Source organism: Bactrocera neohumeralis, unplaced genomic scaffold (assembly GCF_024586455.1).
Source record: "Bactrocera neohumeralis isolate Rockhampton unplaced genomic scaffold, APGP_CSIRO_Bneo_wtdbg2-racon-allhic-juicebox.fasta_v2 ctg1159, whole genome shotgun sequence".
In the NCBI taxonomy this organism is placed as follows: Eukaryota; Metazoa; Arthropoda; class Insecta; order Diptera; family Tephritidae; genus Bactrocera; species Bactrocera neohumeralis.
The window spans coordinates 1-18,684 of record NW_026089651.1 but is presented as its reverse complement, the minus strand read 5'-3'; the positions used below and the strand labels follow the sequence as shown (position 1 = coordinate 18,684).

The 18,684-nt window shown below is 34.8% G+C and overlaps 1 protein-coding gene and 1 long non-coding RNA gene across 2 annotated transcripts; one reads left to right on the top strand and one right to left on the bottom strand.

Annotated features, from left to right (window-relative positions):
- Window positions 1-2,960: 2,960 nt before the first annotated feature.
- LOC126766428 (uncharacterized) lies at window positions 2,961-4,008 on the bottom strand. Its single transcript, XM_050484213.1, has 4 exons — window positions 3,992-4,008; window positions 3,742-3,934; window positions 3,363-3,689; window positions 2,961-3,274 (listed from the first exon to the last, which is right to left on the bottom strand). Exons 1-4 carry the CDS (start codon window positions 4,006-4,008, stop codon window positions 3,083-3,085), a joined length of 729 nt encoding a protein of 242 aa, XP_050340170.1. The 3' UTR covers window positions 2,961-3,082.
- A 10,412-nt stretch (window positions 4,009-14,420) lies between these two features.
- On the top strand, window positions 14,421-14,867 carry LOC126766430 (uncharacterized). The gene is made up of 2 exons (XR_007668868.1): window positions 14,421-14,753; window positions 14,817-14,867. It is a non-coding gene; the product is annotated as an uncharacterized LOC126766430 (long non-coding RNA).
- Window positions 14,868-18,684: the final 3,817 nt, after the last annotated feature.

Genomic DNA, 18,684 nt, shown 5'->3' with positions numbered 1-18,684 from the left:
AGCAAATTCCCAGAACGGAAACAAAAAAAATTACTTAAATTAAACGGAAAAAGTATCCGTGCAAATCATAACGGGGTATTCACCTTATAATATGGTGACAAATACATTCACTTAAGCGCTTAAATTGTAGTGTATAATTGATCTCACTTTGAACAGTTCACTTTAAGGTTATTAGAATTTTTTCTTTGTGCTAAAATTCGCGATGGCCTCTTAAATTAAAGAAATTAGCGCTGGCGAAAAAAAAATTATTCTTAAACTCAGAAAAGAGGGCAAATCTTTCAGGGAAATAGGTAAAATAATAGGAAGACCTCATTCTTCTGTGCAGTATGTCGTGCAAGCATTCAAAAAAACTAACTCGATTGTGTCACAACCACGTTCTGGTCGTCCAAGTATATTGACTGTTCGAGAAAAACGAACAATATTATAGTCAGTCAGAGCAAATCCTCGCCTTACTGCCTCGCAAATTTGTGAAAATATTAAAAACTTGTTTGACAAGGATCTCCATGCAAATAGTATACGAAAATTTTTGAAGATAGATGAGTATCACGTACGTGTAGCATGTAGGAAGCCCTTTATTTCCGAAGTAAACGGAAAGAAACGTTTGGGTTTTGCCAACAAACACATTAACAAGCCTCGAGAGTTTTAGGAACGTGTCTTATTCAGCGACGAAAGCAAGTTTTGTACTTTTGGCATCAAAGGAAGAAAGTTCAATCAATTGGGCTATTTAAGCATTTTGAAAAGTAATTTGAAGGATAGTGCTCAGCAGTTGGTGCTTGGTGATGATTTTTGGTTTCAACAGGATAATGATTCAAAGCATACGGCACACAATGTAAAGCTTTGGTTGCTCTATAACATAAAAACCCAATTGCGCTCGCCACCTCAATCTCCAGACCTTAATCCCATCCAGCATTTGTGGGATTTACTGGACCGCAGAATCCGCCAACACACCATAAAATCCAAAGAAGTGCTTAAAAATGTGATCATGGACGAATAGGCCAAATCATGACACATCCAAACTGGTTCATTCAATGCCACAACGACTTGCCAAGGTCCTAAAACGTAAGGGCTATCCCACCAGTTACTAGGATATTGAATTTTTACAAAATAATTTAACTATATGTACTTAATTTCAAATTGTACGAATACTTTTTCTGTTTCATTATGTGAGATTTTTTTGTTTCTGTTTTGAAAAAATTTGTTTAAAGTGTAGGTCAAAAAAAATTTATGGAAAGTGTAGTGAAAATACTAAATAAAACTTTTGTATATTATTTTTTATACATAATTAGTTAATTATTAAATTATTTTGATCACAAATTACTCAGTTTATTGTTTTCATATCGAGGTGTACGGATAATTTTTCTGGCGAGTGTATGCACATATGTATATTTTATCACCCCTATTCTGTGCACTTGACAAATTCAACATACATATTTCTAATTTGTCAAAGTTTTACATTTATCAAGCATTCTGTATTCTGTGTCTGAAATAAAAAGCTCTTTTCTTTATAAGTTGTTAAGATGTCAAATGCTCTTGACAGCAGTGCTCGTTATGAATTAAATATTAAATGTGCATATTGTTGTGAAAATGGAAGATATTTTACTTTTGTTATTATTGTTAAACGAAGATGAAAATTGTGAGAATAGGAATCGCTCGCGGCATTTAAAAAGTTTACGCGACGATAGCAATCCATTTTCTTTGAGCGAGAATATCTTTGTGCAAAATTTAAGATTAACTCGTGAAATTTGCCGCCGCCTAATTGATGAACTGGCCCCACATGATAATCAGAAAACGTCACTACCTTTAACTGTAAGGGTTCTAGCAGCTTTGAACTTCTTTGGACACGGCTCATATCAGAAATGTGTAGGTAACAACGTCAACTTGCCCATGAGTCAGTCATCCCTTTCGAGAAGTCTGCGAGCTGTAGCAAAACTTATTGTGAAGGTGAAGGGAGGAGAAATAAAGTTTCCCAGTTCAATAGAGGAAGAAACTTTTATAAAAACGGGGAAAGTATTATTGTAATACAAATGATAATATGCTAATTTATTTGAAATACATATATTCCAGATTTTTTAGAAAATTTGGAATAAAAAGCACCATAGGAGCAATTGACTGCACGCATATTGCTATCATTGCTCCACCATCAAATAATGTCGAACGTCCTCTTAATTTATATTTAAATAGAAAAGGATTCTACAGTATCAATGTTGAAGCAGTAAGTTTTGTTTTTGCATGCATATACATACATACATATATGCCAATGCAATTTTTGAATGTATCGTTTTTTAGGTTTGCGATTACCGATTATGTTTTACATTTGTAAATGCTAAATTTCCGGGTGCAACACATGACTCTGGAATTTGGGCAACTTCTGACCTACGAGAACAGCTCATTCGTCAGCATACTAATACGTCTGAGCAACAACGGAGGGAATCTTTGCTTCTTGGCGATCAAGGTTATCCTCTAGAACCGTGGCTTTTAACACCAGTGGGAACACCTAATACCCATAAAGAGCAAAAATACAACAAATTACATGGTTCTGCAAGAAACTGCATAGAGAGAGCATTTGGTGTTTTAAAATCTCGCTTCAGATGTTTGTTGAAGCACCGAGTTCTACATTATTCACACGAAACTTCCGCTTTGTTTGTTAGTACTTGCGTTATATTGCATAATATAATGACGAAAGCAGGCATTACGTTCAACGAAATAGATGACGGGGTTGCAGAAGACTTTGATTCTCCAATTAATGATTATAACTCTTCACAGTACATGCGCGAAGGTGAAAGAACAAGATCAAGATATATATCAACTCTTTAGTTATATACATATATACAGAAGCCAATCCATATACTTATGTACAGAAGTATATAAATGTTCTCACAATTCGACTTTCGAAATACACTACTTACTTCCATTATTTGTTTATTTATTTATCCTTTTTGTTAAAAGAAAACAAATTGCAATTTCCATTCCATTTTTTTTATTCTATTATAAAACAAAAAACCAAACTTAATTAATTCAATAAATATTAATTAAATAAAAATATTACACATACGTTATTTCAATTTTAATTAAACTTTAGATATTATTTTTTATTACTAGTAAACGATTTTATAAGTTCTGTTATAGAACTAGTTAGGCCTTGAATGGCCTGCATCATTTCCCAATGCTCCCGTCGCCTCTCTTCGTCAGCAGCATTCCTTTTTGGAATATCAGCTATCAAAGTGCTGATAAGCTTGTTTCGTGCACTTCGTGATAGCACCGAAGTTGAAGCATCCTTAAAAGAAAAAAACGTAATCAGAAATTGCAAAAAAATTTATACATATGTATATGTATTTTGTAATTATATCATAATGAAAACTTACCTGGTTTTCCAAGCTAGGATACGTAGATGGTGACGATGGACTTGCTGTATGGTGTTCGGGATTTGGGCTTGCATCTACCTGACTGCATAATTGGTGAGGACTACCCGTGGGTGATGAAATTGCGCATTCATCTGTTTGCCAAATTGGCGTTAAACCTAGGCTTTGCACATTTTGCATCCCATCTACAGCGGCCGAGCCAAATGTCGACAAAGCCATTTCTTCGAAGTCCGTCATGGGCTTGGAACTTGGACCTCCACCTGTGAGCCTTTGAGTCATTTTCAACCGCCTTGCTCGAGTGCGCAGTTGGCTTTTCCAAACGCCTAACGTCTATAAATTAACACAATATAATAAATAAACGAAAAATAAAATAAAATGTTACCTCTTTCCATTTTGCAGCACTTCGTATTGGTCCTCTGCACGAATTAAGTTGCTCTGCCAGCTGTTGCCACAACTCCTTCATCCGTTGAGGCGTCTTTGGGCAATTTTTCCCCGTACTAATTTCTGGGCGTGCTTGGCAAAACAACACATATGCCTCCAGCTGCTCGAGCGTAGCTCTATCGTGCTTGGGTTTACTATAAAATAAAAGTTAAATTATAAATTTTGTTAATAATTAAAATTTGGAAACTTACGTTGCAGAATTGTCCATTTTAATGAATAATTTGAATAGAAATCAGCTGTTTTCTATTTACATTACTTTTTCACCATACGTGTGGGGAAAGCTTTACGAATTGAAGCTTTTACTTTTATCAAGATTGCCACAGAATACCAAAATATTTCTCGCTTGTTAAATATTTGAGTTAATTGTCAATATTTTATTAATTTGTCAAAAGCACAGAATAGGGGTGTATGTATATATAAAAATGATTCGCAAAATGTGTTGCTAAGCGCGTAATTCAACAACGCCTGGACCAATTTTGCCAATTCTTTTTTTGAAATGTTCGTTGAGGTTCAAGGATGGTTACTAAGGCAAGAAACATTCGAATAATTGCCGGAAACCCCCCAAAAACTGCCCTTTTCGTTTTTTCATATAAACGAATGAATGTTTGTTTGTAGGTAACGCTAAGAGAACGGCTAAACCAATATTGATGAAATTTTCAGAGGTTGTTCGTTGTAGATTGGGGAAGGTTTAGAAATAAAAATACCTTATACTTTTCATGAGGAAAAGTCGGAAAATCGGACAATTCCAAAAAGTAACTTTTTTCTATAAAATTTTTTTAAATTTTTGTGTGTTTTTTTTTCAATATTTTGATTTGTAAATTATTTAAATCGTTCAATTTCTGTCGCTTGCTTATGTATTCCGGCTATTCAAAAGAAAAATTATTGAAAATTATTCAGTGAAAACTTTACGTGTGTTTCACACAAAGTGATCAATTGCGAAGAGGTCGCCCTAATATCGGTCGGCGTTCCTTTTGCCTTCAACGTATGGCAGCCGAAGGCAAGGCAAGGCAAGAAGTACTCCCTATTTCGATCACATACATACATACGTCCGGAATTATAGATCGCGGTCAATCACCAAGCGATCATCACTATATCACAGCACGACTTTTCAAACAACAGTTATTATATTTCATGTACTTTATCTTGAAGCAACGTAATGTGGTGCTGTTAGATGCTAGATGTACTCTGTTGAGCGCCGAAAGGAGGTTTGCCGAAGGCACACATTCTTCTTTGGCTGGTGGATGGTGGTTACACCAGATCAAATTTATGAAATCATTTCTGCTGAAATTCCCGATGCAGAGAAAGATCCAGTATTATACAAAGTGATGAAAACCAATATGGTTCATGGGCCTTGCGGTCACCACAATCCCACTTCGGTTTGTAGTTCTGCACGAAACACTATCCACGTGCTTTTCTTTCGAAACACAAACTAGAAATGATAGATATTCACTCTATCCGCGTCGCTCACCAGACGACAATGGCAGAACATTCAGCATTCAATTTAGAAGAGTGAATATCGAAGTTGACAAAACATGGATTGTACCATATTCACCATTATTGCCTAATTCACATTCAAAACTCATATCAATAATGAGTATTGCAGTTTGGTGTAATCGATGAAATACGTTTGTAAGTACGCCACCAAAGGAAGCATCATGGCGGTTATTGGTCTTGAACGATACGGTCGATACGTGAACTGCAATAAAGCGCTTTGTAGGATATTTACTTTTGCAATTCGTGAACGTTTTCCTACCGTTATGCGTCCCGCAGCTAACTTGGAGTATGGCCAAATAGTGTTTTTCAACCCAGAGAATACAGTCCAGCTAGTGGAAACACCGCCAGCAACAAAATTAACTTTTAGGAGTTTTTTCTCAACTTTCGTCAGTGATCCCTTTGCGAGAACATTGCTCTATTCGGGAATACCTTGACATACATGGAAATACATGGAATGCATCGTCGAAGAAATAGTTGCGTAGAAAGCAATGCCAACCAGTAGATGGACATCCAGGTGCGTTATAAACTAATGTATTAGGACGAATTTACACAATCCATCCGAAAAAACGACGATTGTTTCTACCATCGCTTGCTATTGATTAATGTACGCGGTTAAACTTAATTTGGTCATTGCATACTGTGAATGGTACGGTGTGTGCAAGTTCTGGAGAAGTAAGCCAGAAATTACAGTTGCTGGAACATGTTAATCACTGGAATGAAAATGAAGTTAGCATACTTTTCGCGATAAACATTTCGACATATCAGCCTTCAAATCCGCGTCAATTATGGGATACGAACAAAAAAGACATTGCCGAAGACATTTTACATCGTCTTCGCTAAAAATTGGAAATGGTACAATTCCGGATGATACTTCCGGTGGTTTGATATCAACTCCATCTTCCCTTTATCAACTCACGAAAGATGAACCCATCACGAATGTTCGGACATTGGCCAAATTATCCTAACTACGATTCCTTAAGTGCACGAGTTACCTTCTCTACAATATTTGTACAGATGCTGAGAGTTAAGGAGAAGAGAAGAGAGAATCACTAAGCATTTGTTTTTTTTTTTTTTAAAGAGAATCGCTAAGCGGGTATTTTTTACAGAGCATCGCGAAGCAGTTATTTTTTTTAAGAGAATCGCGAAGCGGCTATTTTTTTAATATTATTCGTGCGTGAACTTTGATCCGAAACGGAAGCAAACAGAAGCAACGGCACAGCATTTCTGGATATTGTTTCAATAAAGGAAAAGGTACTTACACAAAACTGATTTTTAATTGAATAAAGGAAGAGGTACCTACACAAAACTGGTAACTGGCGCAGTCGGTAATTGTACCTATTATTCCATCCCGGGCCGGACACTACATTATAAACTGAACGTATGTAAGTATTTCAAATTAAATTAAAAACACATAGAATAGTGGTGTGAAGTTCAATCAAACAGTACAAAAAAAAGGAGATAAAATATATATATGTACATATATATGCATACAAGTGTGTCAGTGAAGCAATGCACATAAATAATTTGAGTGTGTGGATTCCGTGGTTTTGTGTTTTCTAATAATACTATGTTAGAACGGTGCGTGAAACACATATACTATATGTATATCAGTGAAGCAAAGTAAAATTCTTGCTTATGTAAATTCCGTTTTCTTGTTGAAGCAATGCGTGAAGCACACAGGGATAACGGGATCATTCGGTACAGTGCGAACAGGCGTCAAAATTTTTGCCTATGTACATTTGTATGTATACAACAAAAAGCGATTGAAGCATATACATACTTACATATATCAGTGAAGCAAAGTAAATAGTTTGCTTGCATGGATTCCGTTGCTCTGTGTTTTTCTAATAATATGTTGGAGCGGTGCGTGAAACACATATGTATATGTATATCAGTGGGGCAAAGTAAAATTTTTGCTTATGTAAATATCGTTTTCTTGTTGAAGCAATTGAAGCGTCAAAATTTTTGTCTATGTACATTTATACATATGTATACAACAAAAAGCGATGTGTAGCGACGTGCGGGGCAGCAGCGCAAAGCAGCAATGTGCGCTCAGGCCGAGCGAACGTGTCGTAGAATATGTTTGAGACGGTTGCAGTTAGTTTCAGTGCGACTCATAGACTGGGGGCAACTATATGTGCTCAGAATTTTTTAGCATGTAGTTGAAACAAGTTCGAACCCATATTAGTATATACAAATATATTAGCTTTGTTACACGTAAATTTTAAATATAAAATACATATTCATTGCTAATAGTAAGTCCTAATTAACAGACAAAAGCTACCATGAGAGGGGCAAAAAACAACAGGAGTCGACCCGGAAACAACACCGGCATATCCAAGAATACAGAGGTCATCGCAACAAGACAAGACGATCAGTCATCTGCGATTTATTCATCAGAATACGTCCCTTCGAATCAAGGAGAGCGAAATGTTAATCCACTTGATGTCCTATCAACTTTGAAGGTACCTGACGCAATTCGTTTTTTGCCTACATATGATGGTAATCTCAAAACTTTAAACGTATTTATAACGAATGTGGAGGAAATTCTAGCACTGATTAGGGACACTAGTAGAACGCCATATGGTCAGCTACTCTTAAGATCGATTCGAAATAAAATCGAAGGAAAGGCTAGCGAAGGCATCATACGTAGAATCTGGAGCCAGTCTTAATTGGGAAGAAATTAAGGCCGCTCTCATCCTACATTGCGCGGACAAGAGAGATGAACCCACTCTTATGTTCGAGCTTCACAATTCTGTGCAGGAGGGTTGTTCTTTACGTACATTATATGACAAAGTCGGTGAGATTAAATTAGCGTTATTTAGAATAGCGGAAACTACAGAATCGGAGCAGATCGTGGTGAAGACAAAAAAAATTGTTTGCAGACATATGTCTCAACTCATTTTTAACAGGAATTAGGGGCCCATTAGGAGCTACAATAAGATCCATGAAACCAACCAACCTTCGAGAGGCCTTCGAATGGGCGTTAAAAGAAAAATAAACTTTTTTCGCTCAAAAGAATACGAAAAGACCGGAGCAAAAACAGGAATATGGTGCCCGACAATATTAATTAGAAGTATAGATTATAGCAAACTAGGGGAAATAATGAAAGGCGTCATAAACGTAGTGGTAACGATAGAAGCGATAATAGAGGAAATGATGAAAGACGTTGCTATAAGCGTTATCGTAACGATTATGACAATATTGATAAAAATTACAAAAGAAATAACATGTTAGCAATTATGTTAAAAGATAATAACTATAACAATAACAATCAACAGAAACAATTCAATAGACAAACCACCAACTATCAGTCTAGAAATCCAATAAGTAATGTTGATCAACAAGCACAAATGCACAATTTTAATGAGGCGGCAAATTTTCCACAAAAAGCCTCAGACAACAGACAGGATACTTAATAAATAAAGACAACAAGTCCAAACTACCATATATTATGGTAAATAAGGTTTTCGATAAAGCACTCAAGTTTCTTATAGATACCGGTGTTACTTGTTCCTTTATTAACCCTAATTATATTCAAAAAGAAAATCAAATTAAATTACATACACCAATAGCCATCAAGACAGTACTAAATCAGTTCCAATTACATAACAGGACTATGATTCCATTGTTCAGTGAATTCTCTGATTTGTCACAATACTCATTTCTTTTATTTGATTTTCATCCATATTTTGATGGGCTTATCGGAATAGATATATTGCAAGAAATAAAAGCTATTGTAAACATTCCATTAAAGATACTTGAAACAAAAACTTCGAAAATAAATATAGAGCTAGAAGAGAAATCAAATTCGCCATATATGCAATTGAAGAGGAATCAAAGAAGATTATTCAGCTACCAGTAAACGTCACAGACGGAATTTTCTTGTTTCAAACCACAACTATTTCCGAAGACATTGTAATATCAGGTGGAATTTATACTGCCGAAAATAATCTTTGTTATATGAAAGTTCATAATTTTTCAAGCCAAGACAAACAATTCTGCTTAGATACATATTTAGAAGTACAAAAGTGCAGAGAACAAGATTATTTTGAAGTCAACTTAATGGAAAAAGAAAATAACGAAACGACATTCGATAGTCAGGATTTTAAAACATATATAGGAACTCAGCACCTTAATAATGAGGAAATTACTCAACTCAAAAAACTCTGCTTAGAATTTCCGATGCTTTTTTTCAAAGATGGAAATACCTTACCTTTCACTAACTTAATCAAGCACAGGATTAGAACCACAGACGAAATTCCCATTCACACTAAACCATTTCGTTATAGCCAAAAGGAAAGACAAGAAATTAGGAAACAAATCGATAACCTGCTGGAACAAAATATAATTAGACATAGTTATTCTCCATGGAGTGCTCCAACGTTCCTAGTATCAAAAAGAATGGACGCTTCAAATAAAAAAAAACGGTTAGTGGTAGATTATCGCAAACTAAATGAGAAAACCATTAAAGACAAATATCCTATGCCTAACAACAACGATGTGTTAGATAGAATTGGCAGGGCTAAATAATTCACAGCATTAGATTTAGCTAGCGGTTATCACCAAATCGAGATGCATCCGAAAGATATAAACAAGACGGCATTTTCCACAGAAGGAGGACACTTTGAGTTTGTAAGAATGCCATTTGGACTTACAAATGCCCCAGCGACTTTCCAAAGGGTTATGGATAATGTTTTGGCCGACCTGAATGGCAAATGTTGTCTTATATATCTAGACGCTATAATAATAATCTCGGCATCTCTTCGGGAACATATTAAAGATTTAAAAGCAATCTTTAAAAAATTAAATAATGCTAACCTTAAACTGCAACCCACAAAATCTGAATTTTTGAGAAAGGACAGAGGAATCAAACACAGAGGAATCAAACCAAATCCAAAAAAGACTAGTGCTATAAAATCATTTACCCTTCCAAAGACCAGAAAACAAATAGAATCATTTTTACGTTTTCTTGGATACTATAGAAAATTCATTAAAGATTTCGCTACGATTACAAAACCCCTAACTCAACAATTAAAAGGTAAAGATGCAGTCCAAATTGGCAAAAATTAAATCCGCATTTGAAGATTGTAAAAACCTATTATGTAATGATCCATTGTTAGAATATCCGGATTTTTCAAAACCCTTCGCTCTTACGACAGACGCAAGTAAAGTGGCACTAGGAGCAGTCCTTTCCCAAGGCACACCTAATAATGAAAAACCAGTATCATTTGCTAGTCCCACAGTTACAGATACTGAATTAAAGTATTCAACCATTGAAAAAGAAATGTTAGCCATTATATGGGCCGTCCTTATCTACATGGCCAAAAATTTTAAATTAATACCGATCACTCATGTGGTTAATTAATTTTAAAGAACCTAATTCTAAATTGGTTCGGTGGAAACTGCAACTTTTAGAATATGATTATGAAATCTCATATAAAAAAGGTTCTGAAAATGTAGTAGCAGATTCACTTAGTCGCATTTCAGCGGAAGTACACACCAACATTTCTATAACAAATAATTGTAATGAAAAGACAAACACAATTTTGACCGTAAATAAGCCAATTAATGAATACAATATGAAAATTATTTTTAGAATCCATACAGATTCTCAAATAATAACATCAACTCATTTCAAAAATAAAATCAGGAGAGTGGTCACGGATAGTTCATTTGATAATAAAAAATAACAGAAATATTGAAAACAATATTAAAACCAAATAAAGTATACGCTATTTTTGCTGCAGATGAAATTTTTAATATAATTCCAGATGTATTAAAAGAATTTTTCTTACCAACAAATCTTTACAAAATTGTAAGAGCTATTACAATACTGAAAGACCTTGAAAATATTGAAGAATTATTTATAGAAATGCAAAATTATCATATAAACAGCAACCATAGAGGCATAGACGAAACGGTAGCTCATTTAAAGAGGGAGATATATCCTACACAACTTAAAACTCAAACCTCCCGATTAATTAATAGTTGTCCACATTGCTCATTGCTTACTAGATATAGAATACTACATAGTTTGCCATATATCGTAAGCTAGGAGCTTTCTCTTCAGCAGTTTAACAGCGCAGTTTTCATTTATATGAAAATTTCGAAGAGGCAACATATTCCATTTCCACATATGCCGACGGCATTTGAATTTCGGTAATATGAAAATTAGAAGAGCGAGTTAAGACGGTTGTGTTATATTATAAAAATAAAGTACATTTTCAAAATAACATTTAATATTTAGTTTAATATTGTTAATTTATAGAAATATTATGGAAATTGGGTTGGGAAGTCTTAAACTTAATAAACTTATACAAGCATAAATCAAAATATCATTTCTCATTTTAAATTTATTATTTTCATTTCAAAATATAAATATAATTAATGTGTTGACATGTTTGATGGTGCCAACCTTACAGTGTTACCAACTCTCAAAAATACTTTTATTGTAATAACGGGGCATCTCTGCCTGTGCAGACTCCACATTGCTCATTGCTTACTAGATATAGAATACTACATACTTAGTTTTACCATATATCGTAAGCTAGAAGCTGTCTCTTCAGCAGTTTAACAGCGCAGTTTTCATTTATATGAAAATTTCGAAGAGGCAACATATCCCATTTCCACATATGCCGACGGCATTTTAATTTTGGTAATATGAAAATTAGAAGAGCGAGTTAAGGCGGTTGCGTTATATTATAAAAATAAAGTACATTTTCAAAATAACATTTAATATTTAGTATAATATTGTTAATTTATAGAAATATTATGCAAATTGGGTTGGGAAGTCTTAAACTTAATAAACTTATACAAGCATATGTAAATCAAAATATCATTTCTCATTTTAAATTTTATATTTTAATTGGTATATAAAAGTTATGCCACAATTATTATATAGTAGTCCATAAATATAAATTCTTATTTTTCCCAGAAATACATTTGTAAAAAAAGGATCTTTATCATTTGTTATTATCTTATTTTTTCCAAAAATACATTTGTAAACAAAAGGATATTTATCCTTTTTTATGTTCCACACAAAAGATTTAAGGAGTTCAAGAGCTCAAAACGTGCCCTACATCAGCTACCTACCCGACGGCATTTCGCAAATGATAAAATAAATTTTTCTAGAGCTCAAAGCATAAGTAAGATAGAGTAAAACGACAATTCCATTTTCCCATATAAAAGTTGACCACTTACTTGCTCTCAAACATTTGACGGTATTTGTACTCTCAGTTCCACTCGAATTGAAGAACGCATTAAAACAAGACTGTTGAATCGACAACATAATATCAACTTTGCTCATAACATCGTGTATTTAAATTTCAATTTCAAATTTCAAAATATATAAATATAATTAATGTGTTGACATGTTTGATGGTGCCAACCTTGCAGTGTTACCAACTCTCAAAAATACTTTTATTGTAATAACGGGGCATCTCTGCCTGTGCAGACTCCACATTGCTCATTGCTTACTAGATATAGAATACTACATAGTTTGCCATATATCGTAATAAAGTACATTTTCAAAATAACATTTAATATTTAGTTTAATATTGTTAATTTATAGAAATACTAGCGTTACCCGGCGCGCTTCTCTACGCAAAAAATTGATTGCTTAAAAGATGATTTCTTAACACAATAATGAAAAAGAAAAGCAATGTTCAATTTAATACAATTGTATACACAACATTTTTTGTTTTATTTTGTGGTGCATAAATAAACAAATTTTTCGTGGCTCCAACTCTCGAATGCAACGTACAGTTGACCGTGAGAAAAGCAAGCTTCCTCTAAATTAACTCCACACACCTGGAGCGTTTGCCCTTGAGCTTTGTTGACGGTCATAGCAAAAGATAGCCGAACAGGAAATTGAAGACGTTTAAATTCGAATGGCATGTCCGTTGGTATTAATGGGATGCGCGGTATTAGTACAATTTCACCTTTTGCTTTGCCAGTGAGAATTGTTGCTTGAATTAAATTTGGCATCAATTTCTTCACTGAAAGTCTTGTCCCATTACAAAGTTTCGGTGCATTAAGATTTCGAAGAAGTATAATCGATGAACCAACTTTCAAATTCAAATTATGCGGTGGCATGCCTGGTGGTTCCTAAGAATTTAAAAATTCAACCGGATAATTGACTGCGTCATCATTCATAGCAGTATCAAAGGATTTATACGTTTCCGAATTACCTGACAATTTTTCCTGGATGTGGAAATTGATTTCATTGACATTGACATTTTTTGGTGCTAAAATTGCACGTTCTCATAACCAATCATGGTTATTATAATTTTGAGCAATATTTGGAAAAACGCGATCAATGAGTTCTTCTTTTGATGATACAATTATTGAAAAATTATTCGGTAACGTGATAAACCCATTTTGATCACTTGCCATTTACATATTGTGGAGTATACGTTTGTACGAACGCACGCAATTCATTACGATCGAATTGCAGTTCGCGTTGCAATTCTCGTTCAAATAAATCATGCATTGGACGATTTGGTGGAGTCAATCCTAATTGCCCTAATGCCTTATTTGCAATCGTAAGGCAGAAATCTTCGATCATTATCAAGGCTTCATTATACATTTCCAATGTCAGCAGCAATGCAGGATCATTGGAACGATGTCGAAGTCGAATCAAAATGTCTTCAGCCATGAAATCTTTGTATTTATTCCACAATTCCAGTGGATTTGATGGAAAACATGTTGATATTATGATCACAAATAACATACGAGTTTGAATTGGTGGAGAAACAATTGATGCATCACGAGGCGTAGCATCCCAATGCGTATCATCTTCCAGCAAATGCAAGTGTTGACATGCTTCACGGTATGTTGCGCACAATTGACCAGTAACAGTTCGTAAATGTTGGAATGATTGAGGTCCATGTACGTTCACCAACAAAATTCGCAAGTAAAAACATTCAACATTAGCTGGACTAACTGTAAAAATGCGTCCCAAAGCATCTGTTCGAAAAATACCTGGATAACCATCAACAGGTGTGCCTTGTTTGCGATGTTGAAATTTTTTTGTTGATGCATTCCATGTGAAATAGTGAGACACTTCCGAATATAGCAAAGTCCTGGAAAATTCATCAGTTTCAAATAACTGGAAATAAGCTGTCAGTGTAGTTACTGGTGGCTCTACTACTCTTTGTTCGGCTTTTGCAGCAGTGTAGTAAACACGTTGGTCGTTTTCAAGATGAACTGCCAAATGTACAACAACCGGATGTCTGTCATGAATTGGAAACGATAAAATACGCCATACAGCTTCATTCGTACTAATATAGCGCCCCCTTTGGTACTGCAAAATTTCGTCATGATTATTCTCAGGAGCCACTCCAAAAACAGCCATATTGCTGCCCTTATTCACATACTTGCAAATATATTTGATTGATTTTACAGAATTGCAATATTCTACATTGTTGTGAGCGTTGAACATTTTTGACAGCATCGGTGAGTACGGAACTATCCACTGGTTATCGATTTCAACATCTTGATTTTTAATTTTAATTACAGTTGATTTACCGTTGTCTTCAGTTGATCGTCGACGATACTGTGATACTGATATCCATCATCTCCTGTAATTGTTTCAGCAATCAATTGCTTTGGAAAACGTTTCGAACATTTACCATCAATCATACAAAGTAGATTTCGATTAATATCACCACAGAGACCGTGAATCATATTTTTCGTGACAACTTCGAATAATCCTGGCGATGGTTTGATCTGGAATTTCGGCCGATATGACGGTATCAATCATATCATGGGTTATTTTGTTTACGCACCAAATCAAAATATGTGCCTGAGGTAAGCCTCTTTTTTGCCACTCTATGGTATACATAAAGCACCGCACTTCTCCAAATACACGGAGTTTGACAATCAGATCCATTAATTTTTTCAATTTTTGTTGGAATACACGGGCAGTTATGTCATGCCGATCTTTTGGCACCTGACCATCAAGTAAACAATCAGACACATCGACCCACTTCGGGTTGCACGTAAATGTTATGAATAGATCCGGTCGGTATTGATAGGCTTTTCTACCGTCAAAAATGGTTCACTTCTTATCACTTCACATTTTTAGTGTTGGTAAAGTCGTGAACTACCATCCCTAACAGGCCAACCGCAATTCAAACAAATTTAATTTGGGGAATCCCCATTCAAGGTTAACGTGCCAGTCATTTGGGGTTTGTTGAGGGGAAGTTTCAATAAAACGAAATGCGGGAAATCCCGACAAAAGTGCATAGGAAATTCATGTGGTAATGGCGGGAATTCCCTAATTTGTTCAGACTATTTAAAAAAATTAACCTGTAGAAAAAAAGCGGGAATTCCCGCTCTTCAATTTTGTATGGAAAAATTAAGTGATTATCTGGCAGCCACCCGCTAAATTCAAATGAACGCGAACGTGTTAAACAAAATAAAATGTATATGTACCAGTTGTTGGATTTATCATTGGTATGTTGATGTGATAGCCATCGTCCCCTCTCCAAAACAAAATGGGGTATTGCAATGCATCATAACAGCGATGGAGTTCTGAAATACGTTGTAAATTCTCATTTCCACGATACAAAACAATGTCTCGTGACTGAAACTGTTCGCCAACCACAACAATGGCTACTTCATCAATCGTTGGTGCATTGAATCGTCTGGTGTGCTCCCAATTGGTGTTTTATCGGCTTTTATTATGATTTTGTGGCCATCGGAGGGCATCCGTTCGAGTGCCACTTTAAACAATTTCACCAAATCATTGTGTTGATGAAAAAATGTTTGCAATTCATTCACGATTGATCTTCTCGTATTCGTCGAAATTGCACAGCGCTTATTTAATTCAAGATTCTCACCATCAATGAAATATATTTGCAAAAATTTATGATCATCATCTGGGAATGGTAGCAAAGACCCAGCCTTATGGTATAATTGACCTTGAATCGGTAACGGTCGAGAAATATATATAGATGATAACGGATCTTAATTTCTAAAAACATCGAACACAGGGACGGCACATAAATTAAAAATGATATTGCTAATTCCACACGAAGAAATCACCTTAAACGTCGGCATAAATCCATCTTTTATGATATTTGTAGCTCCAAAAGATGTCATTTGAAAGCATGAATTGTATTTTTGAATATTTAAGAGGAAATGCTTTGACGTTGGCGAATTACCAAAAACCAATGAATGCAAAGGTTCTGGCGGAAGTTCTAGCACCGGTAATTTGACTTTCCCACCAGCACAACACATGCCAGGCGTTTCGTTTATGAATTTAAATGCTTTGCAATGTATATGTACATTCTATATTCATCTGGCCAATGTAGGCATACATGCTGTAATCAATGGTGGCATCGTAATTGAAAGCCGCGTGTTCCATTTGACGTATATCATAAATGGACGTACGCCCACGACGGTTTCTTGGTGCTTCACTCTTATCCAAGTGAGTTCTCCGTCTGTGTCGTTGTGTTTCCATTTCATTTCGTCGAACACGATCTTCTTCACTTTGTGATCATCAATTTAACGCTGTAGCATTTGATTGACGTGAACGTCTGCCAATGTTTGGTCGTCTTGAACGTGGCATTCTTTCAGTACAGTGTATGACTAATTGAATGTAAAAGCAATACATTGAAAATTATTTCTAGAAAAATTATACATTTAATTCAAACTTCAATGTGTGTGCGTGGAAATATGAATTCACATACACTCACACTGGACATAACCTCAATTGTGCAAATAAAGAAAACACTCACCGATATCAAATTAAAATTGTGAAAATTAAGTAACGCTTGGCAATTGAACTATATATATAAAAATGAAGCAATTAAAATACAATTAAAAAAGAAACACATGGTTAACACTCACCAAAAGTATGTTTGTTCAAAATGAGAGCAAGATATAAAAGAACTCAAAGCACATAAGAAAACTGTCAACTGAATTCCAATGACAGCAAATTAATATTCTGTCCGCAATGAGAGCACGATGTAAAATTGATAAATCGTACTGAAAGTACCTGATTTTGGTACAGTGTATTTACTCACAAAAAATGTCAAACTCAGGAACGGCTGCACCGATTCCAAACAAACTTCACACAAACCACCTCCTTATAGATAGGAACGAACTCTAAAATTTTTGTGTCAATCGATTCGGCGGTTCTTGAGTTATAAGATTACCAAGGAAATGTAACTTCTTTTTATATATATAGATTATGCAAATTGGGTTGGGAAGTCTTAACTTAATAAACTAATACAAGCATAAATCAAAATATCATTTCTCATTTTTAATTTAATATTTTAATTGGTATATAAAAGTTATGCCACAATTATTATATAGTAGTCCATAAATATAAATTCTTATTTTTCCCAGAAATACATTTGTAAAAAAAGGATCTTTATCATTTGTTATTATCTTATTTTTTCCAAAAATACATTTATAAACAAAAGGATATTTATCCTTTTTTTATGTTCCACACAAAAGATTTGAGGAGTTCAAGAGCTCAAAACGTGCCCTACATCAGCTACCTACCCGACGGCATTTCGCAAATGATAAAATAAATTTTTCAAGAGCTCAAAGCATACGCTACATCATCTCGAACCTACCTACCCTACGCTTTTGCGCAAATGATTATATCATGATAGCAAATGCCCACATACAGATATGACAATGGCAATAACAGTTAGTATTCTATAAATTCTATCCTGTCGAGATGCCCTGTAATAAGTGTATCCGAACGTTCCATTGTTTTGTCATCTCATGTAAAAAGCACGTGTATCCGAACGTTACATTGTTTTGTACATACATTTAGAGACTTTTAGCTGCGCTCCTACTTTAACATCCTTGGTTTTGTCATCTCATGTTAAAAAAAAAGAAACATTTAATTGGAGAAATAAGAAAGTAATAAGTAAGTAATAAGTGTATCCGAACGTTCCATTGTTTTGTCATCTCATGTAAAAAGCACGTGTATCCGAACGTTACATTGTTTTGTCCATAAATTTAGAGACTTTTTGCTGCGCTCCTACTTTAACATCCTTGGTTTTGTCATCTCATGTTAAAAAAAAAGAAACATTTAATTGGAGAAATATTGAAATACTGCTAAAAGTGATTTTCTTCTCGCTGCTTACAATGCCGAGGAAAAGAAAACGACCTGACATAGGTCGTCGAAGTCGTGTAAATGTGCAACGAGCTACTTTACGCTCCAACCGCACTAATGACCATCGAGATGCTGATAATGATAACAGTCGTACAAATATGGGAGAATTACGTTCAAGAGTAAATAACTATCAAGTGGACCAAATGACATCGTTTGGTGCAACGCATATAGTACAAGACGGGTTCATGCCTACCTTCAAGGTAGTATACCATAATTGTTTTAGTGAAATTCTAATTTGTATTTGTA

Bases quoted from the DNA above. Each gene is read 5' to 3' on its own strand.
- LOC126766428 (XM_050484213.1), bottom strand. The intron at 3,690-3,741 runs GTAACATTTTAT...GTTAATTTATAG, and splicing joins GTGCTGCAAAATGGAAAGAG to ACGTTAGGCGTTTGGAAAAG. The intron at 3,275-3,362 runs GTAAGTTTTCAT...TTTTCTTTTAAG, and splicing joins ATCCTAGCTTGGAAAACCAG to GATGCTTCAACTTCGGTGCT.